General features: G+C 42.8%; 1 protein-coding gene across 2 annotated transcripts; it reads right to left on the bottom strand.

The window, feature by feature from the left end:
* Positions 1 to 1,696: 1,696 nt before the first annotated feature.
* TDRD6 (tudor domain containing 6) lies at positions 1,697 to 15,332 on the bottom strand. 2 transcript variants are annotated; one of them, XM_004739753.3, is made up of 4 exons: positions 9,011 to 15,332; positions 7,510 to 7,634; positions 5,707 to 5,796; positions 1,697 to 2,384 (listed from the first exon to the last, which is right to left on the bottom strand). In XM_004739753.3, the coding sequence occupies exons 1-4, from the start codon at positions 15,072 to 15,074 to the stop codon at positions 2,301 to 2,303; spliced, it is 6,363 nt and encodes a 2,120-aa protein (XP_004739810.2). In that variant the 5' UTR covers positions 15,075 to 15,332; the 3' UTR covers positions 1,697 to 2,300. The 2 variants fall into 2 exon arrangements, with proteins under 2 accessions (XP_004739810.2, XP_004739812.2); XM_004739755.3 differs by having other exon boundaries at positions 1,697 to 2,324; positions 9,011 to 15,331.
* Between the last annotated feature and the right edge of the window lie 1,459 nt (positions 15,333 to 16,791).

Below are 16,791 nucleotides of genomic sequence, written 5' to 3'. Positions count from 1 at the left end.
CTTTCATATGTACTGGGAGACCAACAAAAGTCATTGACTCACTTCATTGTAGTGGTTTGGAACTGAACCCATGTATCCCTGAGGTAGGTCTGCACATGGAGGTAAAAATCTCAAAACTTCCTTATATATCTGGGAGTCAAGGGAAATGGGTTTTGTTTCCTGAGGAATATAAAAGCGTGTGACACTATGAGTCAAGTATATTTTGCCTTAGTGGTGGTCTGGTTCCTGTGAATTCTCCACACGTGTTCAAGCCTGTGGGAACAGGGATACTCGGTTTCACAGAGAGCCGGGTTAACCACTCCATCCCCACCCTTTTGCTCAGTTAATAAGTGACCATGTATTTTGATGTGATACTTCAGGCTATCTTAAGTGTTTTACAGAGCAAAAACGCTCATTTTGAGAAATCTTCTATCCTATAGCCATTTTGATTTTAAAAATTTTTAGGTGTTAAGTAAACTCCTTAGCATGAAACTGAAGGCTTTCTATAATCTGGCCCTAAGGTATCTTCTCTGACCTTTTCTGCCACTAATCTGTAGCTGCATCACCTGTAGGTGTGAACCCAACTTGTCTCCTCTTATCCTAGGGACAAGCAGTAGGCTTTCTACCTCAACTATGTTTACCGCAAAACCCTCACCTCTCTACTTATTGAAACTTATTGTACCCACCTTTCAATGCCCTTAGTTCTCACTGCTCCCCCACCAGGCTTTGGGAGTCTGATTATGTTTCAGATGTGCCTCTTTCCCCCACCTGCACAAAGCAAACCCCCTTACTCATTTTGAAAATGGATAACCCTTCCAATTGTCCTGATGTCTCATCAAGTAGCATTTTTTAAAAAATCCTTTATCAGTGGGCCATGCAGATGCTAAAGGAGAATATAACCATAGAGAAGACTTAGTGAGTTAAAATTTTAAAATATAATAATGACCTAGTGCACACACTGGGTATCTTGCAGAGAAAAGTATACTATTTCCAGTCTTTTTTTTTTTTTAAGATTTTATTTATTTATTTATCAGAGAGAGAGAGAGAGAGAGCGAGCACAGGCAGACAGAGTGGAAGGCAGAGTCAGAGGGAGAAGCAGGCTCCCTGCTGAGCAAGGAGCCCGATGTGGGACTCAATTCCAGGACGCTGGGATCATGACCTGAGCCGAAGGCAGCTGCTTAACCAACTGAGCCACCCAGGCGTCCCTACTATTTCCAGTCTTAAAGGCACTTTGAGAAAGGTTTTATCATCCCCATTTGACAGATGAGGAAGATCGAGTCTCAGAGACCTTGTATAACCTGTGCAGGTCACCTATCTCGTTAACAGCATACAGCTGAGAGTGTCACACAGCTGGATCTGTACCACCACCTATACGAACCCTGTTTTAACAAAGTGGGCTTTGAAGTTGGTTGGGTTTGGGTTTGATCAGGTTTCTGAGACTCCCCAGCTCTTTGACCTAGATAAGTTATCGTAACTTCTCTAAAAAGCGTTAATTTTCTCACCTGTAAACTATGGATAATATTGATATGCCCCTTGCAGTTGAAAATTAAATAAGACTTGCATTTAAAGCACCAACTGAGGGACTGACCTGTAAGAGCTAATATTGACGATTACTGCTTTCCCCCATTTCTAGAACTGTGATTCCATTACTACAGATAATCCACAACTACAGATGTTCCAGAATCGTATTTCCTTTTTTAATAAAATGAAACCACCACACCTTTCAGGAGAAACTTTATTGAAATCTTGGGTCATATTAGAATACATCCAAAATCAAACAGAGTATTAGTCAAATGTTTAACTAGACAGACAAGATAAAGCTTCAGAAACAAAACAAAACATTGGGAGGAGTTCCTGCTAACAAATCCATCCCCCAAAGTAACATCAGAGGATATACTTGTCATAAACCTATAATTTTCTATTTTAATTTAAATACTGTATTCAAAAGAAACAAAAATAGAGTTTGGGGTGGTTTTGGGGTTTTTTTTTTTTTTTTGCTTGTTTGTTTGTTTTGGAAATCTGAGTAATGTGTTAGCCAACTGTTTAGCAAAATAAATTCTCCTAACTGATTAAGAATATAACACATTTAAAGGGAGAAGATCCCAGATCCATATACACAGCAACCCCACTATAAGTAAGCTGCCTAGTCACAATGAGATCTATTTGGTTTTCCGTGCATATCAGAGGTTTCAAAAATGGCAGCTTCTTGGGACTACATGCTCTCGACGTGCTCGATGCTCTATTGGCCTGGTGAGATGCCACTGGTGGAATAGCAGCTCCTGACCGGCAGACTAGCCACATCTGTGGATCCACTGTTAAATCTAGATCACCTCCAGACCCCTTTTCTGGAAGAAAAGAAAAAGAGAGAGAGAGAGAAAGAGGGAGAAAAAAAAAAAACCCAAAACCTTCAAGTTGAAAAAGAAAGAAACAAGAAAATTATTTACATAGTGCTCCCACAACAAATTGAATGTCCTCTCAAAATGGTGAGAACTATTCTATGGAGAAATAATCCCATGGAGATTGTCCTTGTTTTTCTTTTTTTCTTTTAGTATTTTGGTTCTCACACTCTACCTATTATCAGACAAAGTTTCTCTAAAATACTCTAAAATTGGCATATTTTATATTTTGCTAGAATGTTAGCCAAGCTGATAACCAAATAAGCCCTTTGTTCTCTTTCCTTAGTATGTATGTTTCAAATAATACTAGAGCCTCCCAGAGCTGATTTCTCAGTGTACTTCGATGCTAAGAACCAGTGTGCTGCTTATGAACAAGATCATGCAATAACTAGTAACTTCCAACAAACCGAATCTTATGAGCTAAGCTAAAAACCCAGAAAGAAATTCCAAGACATCGTTTCACATGCAAAGATCATTGAAATGTATGAGCTAATAAACACTGAGAAAATTCTTAAAAGTCCTTTAAAATATAAATTTATCAAATTCACAATGTAATTTTCAAGATGAATTCAATCAACAAAGTTTTCTTATGACATTTCATGAACTCCTCTTCTTGGTTATTTATCCTCAGAAGCATATTTAATATTTTTAACTAAAGAGCTGTGGTTTTTTTTTCTACTACTGACATCTAAGGAAATTGATAGACCATTTTTATTTGAGGATTCAGGATAATGGTATCTTTCAGACTTAGCAAGCTGGTGATAAAAGTTAATTTTCTTTTAAAAACACAAGTTACGGGGCGCCTGGGTGGCTCAGTGGGTTAAAGCCTCTGCCTTTGTCTCAAGTCATGATCCCAGGGTCCTGGGATTGAGCCATGGGGCTCTCTGCTCAGCAGGGAGCCTGCTTCCCCTCCCCTCTCTCTGCCTGCCTCTTCGCCTACTCGTAATCTCTGTCAAATAAATAAATAAAATCTTAAAATAATAAAAATAAAAACACAAGTGACCTCCAATTGTAGTATCATCCAATGACACAAAGTAAAAGATCTTTTCCTCCTGTTTGGAATATAGCCCCACAAAAAAAACCTTTGGAGTACTACTGACTTTTTGTTACAGACACAAAATGATCAAAATCAGAAAGGGGACCATAGATAAACCAGAAAAATGTAAACAATGAAAAACATATCCTTTTAAAAGTATGACAATCTCGATTTTACAGTGAAGAATCATCCAAGTACATGTTTTATCTTTCCAGTACTCACTTCTCTGGAACATCCCACACTGGGAAAAGTATCATTTTCTAATTTTTAGCTCCCAAACTCACAACTCTGGTTGTCTTTTTCAAAGATTTGAAATAATTTGATAATTTGAACAAATTATCCATGGTAGTGAGCCACAGACCCTTTATTAAAGAATTAATGAAGAGGGACATTTCTCCCGTATTCCTTTCAACAAATAATAGCACCGTATGTGTACGTGAGGCCTATACAGAAATCAATTCATGAGACATTCTTACAATGAAATGACATCACTCAGATGAGAAAAATTTCTAAAAAAAAATGTAATCAGAAAGACTCCCAGAACACAGTGCCTTGACATATCACCAGAAAAGTCATACATAATTTAATACCTCACAATATCCACTTTTTAAGGGAACACAGCTCATTTGTAGATACATATGTAAGTTTCTTCAAATTTGAGGAAAGATTCAATTCAATATCATTAATAACCATGTAAGGCCAGAGTTATACCTATATATCTATACTATTTTATGAATGCTTTAAGTTGTCTTACATGGTTACCTTCTATTTGGCAGGTATAGGGTAGTTTACTCAAACAGAATCTTGTATGTATCTATCTGTGGCTGTGGATACTTGAAAATTAATGAATGGTAAAGATCAGAATGTAAAAGAAAGTTTTAGGAACTGCTAATGTAACATAAATGAAACAAGTTGTCATTTCCGACAAGTAAACAAAAACATGGAATTAATATAAGAAGGTAGAGATGTCCAGTGATTTTTCAAAGTGGAACATTTCAAATGACCTTGATGTGCACCACTAGGAGAAATGGTTTAACAAGTGACTGACCATTCATGTCATATCATATTATGCAGCTATGGCCTTCTGGTTGCAGCCAAGGTAGAATGAACCAACTACAGCCTCTCTCTCACTCTGATTATAGCTAAAAATTCTGGAAAGAGGGGGTCTGGGTAACTCAGTCAGTTAAGTGTCTGCCTTCGGCTCAGGTCATGATCTCTATCAAGCCCCTATGTTGGGCTCCCTGCTCAGCAGGGAGTCTACTTCTCTTTCTCCCTCTTTCTCCCCCCAACTCATGCTTGCTCTCTGTAAAATAAATAAATAAAATCTTAAAAAAAAAAAAAAAGTAGGAATGCCTGGGTGGCTCAGTCAGTTAAGCGTCTGCCTTTCACTCAGGTCACGAACCTAGGGTCCTGAGATTGAGTCCCACATTGGGAATCCCTGCTCATCAGGGAGACTGCTTCTCCCTCTGCTTGTGTTCTTCCTCGCCTCCAACAAATGAATAAATAAAATCTTAAAAAAAAATTTATTTTTTTTAAAGTAAACTGACACTGGAACCAACAAACTCAGGAGAGACAGAACTTGTGGTATGAACCTAACAGTTGATCACATGCTAAAAAAAAAATTCAATATTTTCTAGAAGATTTTAACAGGATCCAAAGTTTTACAACATAATATTCAAGACACTCTGGGCATAATCCAAAATTACTCAACATACAAAGAACCAGGAAAAGTTCATCATTTTTCAAGCCAATCATTAAATGGTAAGTCCTGAGATGATCAGGTACTGGAACTATTAGATGCCAATTTTAAATGAAGCACTTCAATAAACTCCAAATAGAATAAACTCAAATGCCCAGATATTATAATGGCATGGAAACTACCCACCATATCATTTTAAATGAAGAACATAGAGTATAAAACTATATGCAGAATGAAATCAACTATGCTCAAAATACACAGATGATATATTTACATTCCATATAAACAGAAAAAAAATCATGAAAGAAAACAAAATCAATCAACCTCTTTGTCTTGAATGGATCTATATCATAATTTTTTAAATCCCTCCAAAACCCCAAAGAGTAGAACAGTAATAACTAGTTTGCCCAAAGGGTTACCTGGCATAAAATTCAGAATCATTGATTTTGTTACTGCTGTTTTTCATTGTTGTTATCCCCATATTAGTATTTTTTTCCTCCATTATTCCCAAACACAAGGGCTTTGGAAATAGCTTAAGTCACCTTTGAAAATGAAGGACAATGTTCTCATGAATTAATAGTTATATAATTCCATACCTCAAATGGACCCTTATCCAATTTGGGTATGCCATTCCAGACATTCTCAGGGTTCACTATCTCCTCCGCACCAGTTGAAATGTTCATAACCTGCAAGAGAAAGAGAAATTAATAAAAACTGGGAGTTTCCAAAAACTTTGATCTGTGGACCATAGCAATCCTTCTTCAAATGAAATACCTCAAAAGGCAATGAAAATAATTTTATTAAACTTCAATATTACGTTTCAATTCAACAGAACTTCCATTCAATTAACATATTGTGTATTTATGCCTTGAGATCAAAGATGGTTAAAAATGAGATCTCACAAAGTTCAAAATTTTGTGGAGAAACAGACCTACAAGCAGAGCGTTACAATACAATATAGGAAGTACAGACTTCTGCAGCAGGAAGAATAGGAATATAATATAGATATCAAGCCAAGGTATTTGGAGGGGGGTGAAAAGATGGAGAGATTTATTTATTTATTTTTAATATTTTATTTATTTATTTTGTTTGAGGAGCGCAAGAGATGGAATGAACAGGAAGGAGGGGCAGAGGGAGAAGCAGACTCCCTTCTGAGTAGGGAGCCCAATGCAGGACTGGATCTCAGGACCCTGGAATCCTGACCTGAGCCCAAGGCAGATGCTTACCTGCCTTGGGTATCCCAAGATGGAGAGATTTAGAAAATAATGCTAGTGAATGCTTCACAGAAGAGGCATTGCAAAATGAAACTCTTTCAAAAATAAGTGAAAATTAACCAGTTTGGAAGAAGGATAGAATACAAGTGAATAGAACTGGATTATTAAATAGAGCAAAGAAGCCAAGCGGAATAGTATACATAAGAGAAATCAAGCAATTTGATGTCCATCTAATATAAGGTAATAAAACACAAACATAAGACTGGAGGGGCACCTGGGTGGTTCAGTGGGTTAAAATCATGCCTTCAGCTCAGGTCATGATCTCAGGGTCCTGGGATCCAGCCGCATTAGGCTCTCTGTTCCCCAGGGAGCCTGCTTCCTCCTCTCTCTCTGCCTGCCTCTCTGCATACTTGTGATTTCTATCTGACAAATAAATAACTAAAAATAAAATCTTAAAAAAAACCACATAAGACTAGAGATGACAATGGACACTCAACCCTAGAGGATTCCAGTTTTTCATAAGACCCTTGTTAATGAGCTTGACTTTTCTACCCTAGACCAGTGGTTCTCAAATTTTAATGACCTAAGAATGTACATTCCTGGACCTACCCCCAGAAATCCTGAATCAGCCAGCCAAGGCAAGGTCTAGGGATCTCCAATCGAAGAAACACAGCAAGTGATTTTGATACTGGTGGTCTTCAGATCACAGGAGGAGCACTAGGACCTGGAAAGCCCCAGCAGCTGTTACACACAGGAATGCCCTACTCAGACTTGCATGTGACAGTCTTCACACTGGCACTATAGAGAATCAGCTGAAGGAAGACTAGAAATAAGCCAGATTGAGGGATAATAGAGTAATCTACTTGTAAAACAAGGGACTTGTTTTGCCAAGGCAGTGGCATTCGGCATCAAAAAGTTTAAAACTAAGCGACAAGAAGTGGAAAGTGTAGAATTTGGTGACTGATAAGACTTCAGAAGTATGGGAGGAGAAAGAGCCTAAGATGGTTTCTTTCTAGGATGCTTCTATCTGAACTTTGAAATGACTTTTGCAGGGAAACAAATTATCAGGGGGAATGATCCAGTAAATGTCTATTCAATTGCATTTTCTAGTCTGGTAAATTTCAGTAACATTTCCTTAACAGTCACCTAGTACATTTGGAGATAAAGTACCTCCACTTCACTTACCCTTGTGCCTTCTTCAGTGATTTCCAGAATCTCACATTTAGACCATGTATTTCTTAGACTTGACCACACAACACATGCAGATCCAACAGCAAATCCTTTCAGAGTGTAGGTTTTCTCCGGTTGAGCTGCCAAATTGAATAAAGCCTCAATGCATACCTCTTAATCCCTTCACGTAGATACACTATTAGAGCATTTTCTTAATCTGCACTTACTATATAACCAGCATCATGTATGGTCTGAATCTGTTTCTCTTCCTGGATTTCACTTTAAATTCTTCCAGTATCCCTTCCCAATAGAATTCCTTACCGCTCCCTTCAAAAAACACCCCCACGATGTGATGTGGTTTTTTTAAGGATGTGAATCAGATTCCTGACTTTGAAACTCTCTCTCTCAAAAGTTGGATATTGTGGCTACATGTGGTCTGGTAAGCAGTTACAACCGCCACTTCTTTAGCAAAGCAGCGTATTACAAGTCAGCAGACATTATCATAAAGTTATCACCTCTTGTTATTAAAATGTGGCGAAGAGGACTAAAAATCTACGGTGATACTTAAATAAATCACAGTATATCCACGGAGTGGCATACCATAGAATTAAAATATTTTGAAAGCATATTTAAGGGATTAAAATGCAGGATTCGACACTATGATAATGTGATTTGGGTTTAGTTTTTAAAACCGTACGTAAACAGACACACAGAGACACGGTAAAAGAGGACAGCAAGCAAGTGCTTTGCAGCTTTATCAATGGTGGGATTATGGTAATTTGCATTCTCTCCAGACCACTGTTTTCTCTCTTTTATATGATGGTCCAAATTTAACAATATAAAAATCTACTTATGCAAAGTCTGACATTGGTCATCTAAAAAACCCTGAAAGTTAGCCATTTCATGTAACTTTTAAATCTTATTAAGGAGCCAGGAAAATATCAGTAAATGTAATTCATGAAAAAGTTAATGAAAAAAAAATTCTCCAATATTTACTCATGGCTGTTCTTTTGTCCGATTAGTATAAGCTCCCTAAATCTAGTGTTTGTTTAGGGGTTTCTAAATCAACAGCAAGCTATATGCATAAAGCAAAACAGTTAAATTTGAAAACTGCAAACTTGATCCCTATCAATTCATGCCCACAGTAGTGCTTAGCAAAGGAACCCTGTTTTTTTAAGACCTACAAAAAAACATAAACTCTTGATTTTGGAGCGTACTTGTTTACACTTTAAACATAATTGCTTTTTGGAGACACCGATTTTAGGCCATCTACTTGTAAACACAGTGTTAACAATTCAGCATTTCATCCGGCGGGCTCCTACATGGATTTCACAATTTCATCCCCCCCATTTAAGATGCCCTTCATGAAATCCAGATCTGATTTTCTTTTCAGGTTCTAACCTTCCCCCCGTCCCCAAATTAATTAAAAAAAATAAGACCCCCAAGATTATCATTATCTTTAAGATAAATAAGTACTTTTGAAAGACACCAAGTTAAATAAAGAGAAATCTCCTACCTGAGACATGGTCTTGTAAAGCATTATGGTGCTTCCTTCCCGCTCTGGATTCTTCTTCAGAGAACAATGTCAATGATGAAATGGCATCCCTGTTGTGATACTCTGTAAACTCTTCTTTATATATATTGGTTTCAAACTGCATGTTGGGATGGCAATCCTTTGCATGTAGGTGCAACGGTGACCCATGCTGGTCCTGGAAACACTCCACGCAACTTGGCTCTCTTGTGTCTTCTGCACACGTGGGTTCCTGGGCCATCTGACCAACTCTTAGCGACAAAGTGTTTATTTTGTCATCCATACACAGCTGGGCTGTGGGTAATTCAAGTTCTGGCTGCTTCTCAGAGTCACAGCTGAGGGAAAGCTGCATTGAAAATGGCTGCAGGATGGGTTCTGGGTCACAACCCTGGGACAACGGCACTATTGGAGGCACCAGGCCTAGCTCTTCTTTGTCTTCGTCCCCGACAAGAGAATGCTGTAACTCAATGGATTCCAGTTCCAGGAACTCTTTGGATTCATCATCAGGGGAAAGGGTCACCTCAAGGGAGTTCATTTCTAACATCTCCTTTGTTTGGCTCTCCTGGGGTAGTAACGTGTTAAATCCTGCCATGAGGTATTTATCATCAAACTTAGCCTTGTCAACCAGATGGCATTGTATTTTACCTTCCAGTACCTCGGGGCCAATTTTATCTTTGCCTGAGTTTTCAAAAGCTTCAAAAATGTTGTCCGTGTCAGGGTCATACAATTTCGTTGGCTTGGTTTCAAGAATGTTCAAGCCTTTTTCAACTTTTTCAGAGAGCTCATCTGTGGATGGTTCTACATATGGGGTTTTCTCTTGTCCAGCTTTACTACTTGGTTTCTTAAGTCTAACCTCAGGACTGAGGGACCCAAGGGTTCCCTTTGTTGGGTCTTTTTTTTCATAGGACAGATCACTGCTACTAATACCAACCTTAGAATATTTCTTCATTTTCTCATTAATACTCTCACCTTTGCTTTTCAAGTCAACAACTGCCAAAGGGATATTACAAACATCCCTTTTGATTTCTAATATTGTTATCTCCAACACATCTTCTGTTACTATTTCGTAAAAGTAGTCATTTCCTTCTTGAGGGCACACACCTTCTGAAATGTTAAATCCTGAAAGGCAACATGGAAAGGCTTGCATGGGGACCACCAAAAGTTCAGAAGGAATGTTCCAGAGTGCTTTAGGGTCCACACAGTCTTCAACGTTTCCAAAGTCTACAAGTCTGACGGATACAAGATAATCCTCACAAATATTGGTGATAAGTGCCCGATAATAATGCCCATCTTCTCTATATCTCACTATGCAAGGATCTCCAATATGAGGGCATGGGACACAACTTCGCCAATCTGTTACCTGTTCTCCAGCTGTTTGTACTTCTACTTCTAAATACTGAAGTTTCTCAGTATCAGCAAACTGACACCAAAAATACTCAGGTCCATCTATCACGGTGGCATAAGCTCTTATCATCCTCATCGTTGGATTATACCAGTTGAGAAACATTGAAGTGTCAGTGTCGGTTTTGCTGACAGACTTTGAACAGGCACTTTTAATTATTTGATCAGAAAGTCTTACTTGAGATTTTTCATTGAAAGTATATCTGCTAAGCATATCTTCTGCTATGATCCCATGTTCATCCGCAAGAATAACTTCCCATCTATCTTGAAATTTAACGAATTCACATCTTATTTGGGCCTCATCTGTCCTTTGGGAAAAGTAATGCATCATTTCCTTACATTTTAAAATCTCAGGGACCCAAAGCCCCCTCAAGGAGCAATGAATGCCCAATCCTGGTAACAGTGCATTCATAAGGTCAAGCTTTCTTACCTTGTTAGTATGAACCACAGAAACATTGCCATAATCTATAAATTGTACAGAGAGAAGGTCATTGGGTTGTTGTTCCTTGACCACAGCGCGATACCATAAATTGTCTTCTGGAAAGATGGCACAGATTACATCTCCTCTCTGCAAAGGTGGACCTGAGTAGCATTGGGGCTTTGTTCTAGCATCATTTAATCTCTCTGAAAGATGAGTGATTTCAGCTTCGTCTTCTGTTAGTTGAACATAAAAGTCTAAAAAGTCATTTATATGAGAAACATACACAGCTGTTTTAAAGCCAGGCATTATAATCTTCTGGGGGAAGTCAGAAAATTTTAGAGGCAAATCTTTGTTATAGGACTCTCCTATTTTTCTCTCTGAAGGAGTAGCTTCTAGTTTTTTCGCTTTCAAAGGTGGCTCAGCAAAACTGTCTTCTTTCTTTTCTGGTGTTACTGGACACACTTGATTACCCTGATTTCCTACAGAGTCCTGATACTGAGTGACTAAGTTTGCCTTTGTTGAACTTCGTAAAAGCTTGGTGTCCTTACATGCTGAACTGATCTTAGATTTGTAGGATTCTCCCAAGATCTCCATACTACAGAATTTGTTCTCTGTGGATTTACTTACATACTGTATAGGTGACAATTTCATATTTTCCTTTTTTATTTCAAGAGTTTCAGTTGTAGCGAGGAGTGCTACACTTTTTTTTCTGGTCCTACCTTTGTAGCCAAGTATCCCTAACTTCTCATTAATATTAGCATTAATTTGAATACTGTCATCATAAAGTTCTATAATCAGTCTTCCATCTGGATCTTTTGCTACAACCAAAGCCTTCAATGACTTATCTAAAATAGTCTCCCGAAACCATGCTGTAATTTCTTCTGGTATATGATCAGGAATGTCAGATAATGAACATTTCACAGCTTGCATGGGCAAAAGTAAGACATCATATGCATCAGTTGGTATTGGAAGAAGATCATCATTTGTTACCACACAAATGTTTCCAAAATCCACAAAAAAGACTTTATTTGGTTCTTTTTCTATTATTATCCCTCGATACCAATTTCCATCAGTATACTTGGCAAGACACAAGGTTCCAGGGATCAAGGGAGTTGTCTGCAAATTCAACAAAACTTTACTTAATTGTGTAATATTACAGGACAACTGTTCTAAAATACTCGCATTTCTTCCCAGTTGGCAATAAAATGTCCAAGGGTCGTCAACATGTGTTATATACACAGATTCTTCACTTCCAATTTTCATATCATGTGTCGAATAGTAGTAAGAATGTAGCTGAACAGAGGGCTCCAAAGGCTTCTGAAGTTTAACTGGTCTTGCAAGTCTCTTTTCTACCAAAAAATGGCAGGCACTCTGAAAAGGTGTGAGCAAATCCACAACATTAAACAGTTCTTCATCTTGTACTGAAGCCAAAGCAAATATTGTGCATTTCAATTCGAGATTCTCTTCCCAGGCATTGTCTACAAATTCACTAAAAGCCTGTATTGCCTTTTCATCCCAAGCAAAAGGATTCTGACCAGTCGGTTGAATTAAATTGTAAAGACTGCACCGAAAAGCCTGGGCTTTAACCTTAAGAAACTCTTCACTAATTGAGTAAATATTCTTCACAGATACCATTTCTTTGTCTCCGTAATCTACGAACATGACTTTGACATGCTCTGCAGATTGTACTCCACGAATCACAGCTCTGGACCATTTTCCATTTACTGTTCGTTTTGCCAGACAAGCAGGGGTGGTACCCCCATAGGAAGTAGCTGTTGTCTTGCAGTAGTCCTGGATATTACACATCAAAGTTTTAAATCCTTGGGTGTTCCTTGTCAGTTGGCACCAGAAGTAGCCAGGGCTTTCAACATAAGACACCTTGACTTCTACCGTGCTTCCAACTTTCAGCTCTCCTTTACAAGAAGAGCCTGGCTTAATTTCCAAGAAATTCCTTATAAGAGGAGAATAAACAGATACTCTATTCTCTTTTTCTGGCACAACTAGTCCAACTGGAATATCTGTAATTACTGCTGTTTCACTCAAAATTTCTGAAACAGATGCAGTCTGATTATCCCTCTTGGCTTTCTGTTCTACTTCTGCCTTTTTGGCAGGACATATTTTGTTATTCTCACTGGTAAAGTGGCTTGAAATATGCCCTGGAGAGTAGGCATTTCCAGGAATCTTTTCCTTGGTTTCGAATTCCTGATACTTGGCAAAACCAGCTTGAGCAATTACCTTACTAATGTTTTCTTCCCCTGTTCTTGATTCATCAAGAATCTCAATAACATATTGATTATCCAGCTTATCAAGGACATGGATAACTAATTCTTTGTGGAGCACAGTCTTCTTAAAAAAGGAAATGGCCTCCTGGCTCCAACTTTCCCCTAAGGGCCAAATATCTGCTAGTGTACACCTCAGAGCCAGTATGGGCAGCCGCCGAAACTGGGGAAGCAACATCCTCACGTCATACCAATCCACATTTTCCGAACTGCCACGGTCAACTAGAAACACATCCACACTCTTGTCATCTAATCGGGTGACCATGGCCCGGTAATACCCATTTTCTTTCCATTTGACACAGCAAAGGTCATCGGGTTCGGGTTTCAGAACTACGCCGTCCAGTTTACTGGCAGAGGAATAGAAACTGCACATTCTTCTCATCAGCTTGCTGAAAGTGCCTTTGTGTTTCCTCAGCCGAATCCAAAATTGGGAAGGAGTTCTAACAAACTCCACCTGGGCGTCGTAGAAGGCGTTGATCTTTAACCTGATTGATCTTAAGGCTGGGAGTGAAATCTCCTCATCTACTTCTTCAGCAGGAGACTGAGACTGAAAAGCTATTTCTCGCTCTTCCTCCTCCTCCTCCATTCCCTGGCTCTGAAGGAACCGGTCTGCCAAGCAACAGGACTGGACTCCGAACACACAATTCAGATTGATCCCATCTTCTCCATACAGGGTGACATAATAAACGTGCTCAAAGGAACAGTAAAATTCAATCTTTGCGTTCACTGCCTGGCCCAGTATCAAGGCCTTCAGGTCACCAACCTGGGACCGAGACCAGCCTTGCCCACCGTCCCAGAGTCCATACAAAGCACAAGGGTAGGTCACCACGGGCATTCGGAAATACTCAGGCAGCAAGTAGCGGAGGCTGCTGCAGCTCACTAACTCCTTCCTTCCATAGTCCACGTGGAGCACCTGGGCACAGCGCTGGGGCCGAAAAGTCTCAAGCAAGAGGGCTCTGTACCAATGTCCGTCCAACCCACAGGATGCGCACGGAGAGCCAGGCTTGTCTGGGCTCTCCTCCTTCTCTTCCCAGGTGGCACTGGTAGAGTTCTCATCCCCGGCCCCTGTGGAACCCCGGTAGATCTGGGCCATGCTCTCGGACAGGCGGTGGATCTCCTGCGAGAGGCTCCGGAGCTGGCAGTGGATGCGGTGGGGGTGACACACCTGGGTCACCACGACGGGCTCTGTCACGCCCAGCTGCAGCCGCGGGTAGAAGTAATCCAGGCCAGGCTGCTCCTGCTTCGGAGGGACCCGCGGGAGGATCGGGGCTGCGGAGCCCAGGCCGGCAGTGGCCGCCGTTAGGTAGCGCTTGAGCAGCGAGCGGAAGAGGCTGTCGGGCACCTGCCGCGCTAGCCCGAGCTCCTGCATCTGCTGGAACAGCCCGGGAACCTCCAGAAGGACCAGGCGATGGAGCAGCAGCACGTCCAGCACCCGCCCGTGCACCTGCTTGCCTTGCAGGCTGCTGAGGAAGTCCACGGCACTGGACGGCCAGTGCTGGGGCTCGCCACCGCCCCCTCCCCCGCCCCCGCCGCCGCCCGCCGGCACCAGGCCGGCCAGCACGCAGCCCAGCACCTCCGACGGCAGGTGGAAGAACTCGCTGCGCCCCGGCGCCAGGGAGCCCGCGCCCGCTGTGATGGTGCGGCCCTCGTCGAGCAAGAAGACGCGGCTCTCCTGCGCCTGCTGGCTAACCACGCGGCAGCGGTGCCACAGGAGCCCCACCTGCACCAGGCACAGCTCGCCGGGTGAGGCCGAGGCGCCGCCCAGCGCCCACGGGCCGCGCGTGGCCGCCGCTTCCTGAATCTCCCGGCTCAGCCGCAGGTACTCCTCCCGCCGCTGGCCCACCAGCCCCCAAAGCTGCACGGGGATCACCTCAGGGTGCACGTCCACGAACGACACCCGCAGGACCAGCGACGCCCCCGGCGTGGGCAGCCCGGGCGTGGAGCACATCTCGGCGGCGCCGCGCGGCCGTCGACCCCCGAGAGGTCAGGGCGGCGCGTCAAGCCCGCCGGCGCCCCCGCGCCCGCACCCTCGGCTGGACGGCCCCGCAGACCCGGGCTCCGGGCACAGAGCGACCGGGGAAGACGCCCGGCGAGTCGCCCCCTCGGCGACCTGCCCGACGCCGCGGCCCCCGGACTCGCGCCGACTGGTAGGACCGGCGGCGGGACCAACCGCCCAGCGTCGCGCCGCGGAAGCATTTGCAGCGCGCGCTTCCGGATTCCGGGCGCGGGAGGGGGTCGGCCGGCCAGCGGGGCGCGGGGAGCTGGACCCCCGGGGCGGGCGGAGGCGAGCCCGGGCGGGAGGGGCTTCGAGGGCAGTTCCGCGGGCCACGCGGGGCAGCGTCGGGACGCAGCCTGCTGCTCAGGACGCCTTCCGCGGCGGAGGGAAGGCCTCGCCAAGGGCGGGGCGCCGGTAGGGGCCCCGAGCCCTCGTGGTGCGGGCCGCAGGCCTAGGACTGAGCCAGGCCCGGTGCCCCGCGCCGTACCGGGCTGGGGAGGAACCGGGAGGAAACCTGGAGGCGCCCATGGCACGCGCCTGGGCGTTAGGGCCGGAACCCTGAGGGGGCCCCGCGCCCCCTTCCGGGCTGAGGCGGAGCGGCGCGAATGGTGGCTTGGGCACATTCCGTGTTGTGAGCCCCGCAAGCTGCTCACCCTCGTCCATGAACCCCTTCCCGCGCTTGAACTGATAGAGCTGTTGCGAGCGTTACAATAAAGTATGGGTGTACCTGGAGACTGTTCGATCTTCCTTTTCCACAGTTACTGGTCTGAGTTGCCCTGCTTTTTTGTTTGCCTAAGTTCTGGCTTCCCAACTTGGTAGGCATCTGTTCTTTTCCTCACAGAGCCGGCGCATAACCGGACTTACAAAAGGACGTCTAGAGGAACGGGAAGAAACAGGACTTGGGACTCTCAGGCTCTATCCGCCACGGCAGAGGATCTGTTGGCTGCACTCTTGTTCTCTTCCCCCACCCAAATCCTGGGTAATCCTCCAGGGGGAGGGCGGGGAAGGGGAATCTGCAGGCAAACTGTGAGGAGCTCCCAGAGATCTGTCTGTGGTAGATTTCTGTTCATTTGCAAAGTCCGACACATTTGTGGGAGTGTCTCGTGTCCTTCACATTCTGAAATATCAAATACAATGTAGATAAAATCAAGAAAGTGTTTAATATAATCCTGGTTTACCAGTGTAAATCGCAGAATTTTCTATCTATTCAGGGTAGATGTAACCTCACGGCCAAAGCCTCCTGTGCTTACTTTTATCTTTGTTAAAGGATTGATTGATTGATTGATTGATTGATTACAAGCTCTATATGTCATGGGGCTTGAACTCAGGACTTTAAGATCAAGAGTCACATGCTCTGGGCGCCTGGGTGCTCAGTTGTTAGGCATCTGCCTTTGGCTCAGGTCATGATCCGAGTGTCTTGGGATCGAGCCCCGCATGGGACTCCCTGCTCAGTGGGAAGGCTGCTTTTCCCTCTCCCACTCCCCTGTTTGTGTTCTCTCTCTCAGTCAAATAAATAAATAAATCTTAAAAAAATAAAAAAGGCACATGCTCTACCAGACTGAGCCAGCCAGGAGCCTCTCCTGTGCTTAGTTTTTTTTTTTTTTTTTTTTTAATATGAAGAAGCCTGGTTTTTTATTTTATTTTCTTCTAAGATTTTATTTATTTTTTT

This window comes from Mustela putorius, unplaced genomic scaffold, assembly GCF_011764305.1.
Source record: "Mustela putorius furo isolate JIRA1106 unplaced genomic scaffold, ASM1176430v1.1 tig00003983_pilon_pilon_pilon, whole genome shotgun sequence".
In the NCBI taxonomy this organism is placed as follows: domain Eukaryota; kingdom Metazoa; phylum Chordata; class Mammalia; order Carnivora; family Mustelidae; genus Mustela; species Mustela putorius.
The sequence above is the reverse complement of the archived record's forward strand: the minus strand, read 5'-3'. Positions and strand labels throughout refer to the sequence as shown.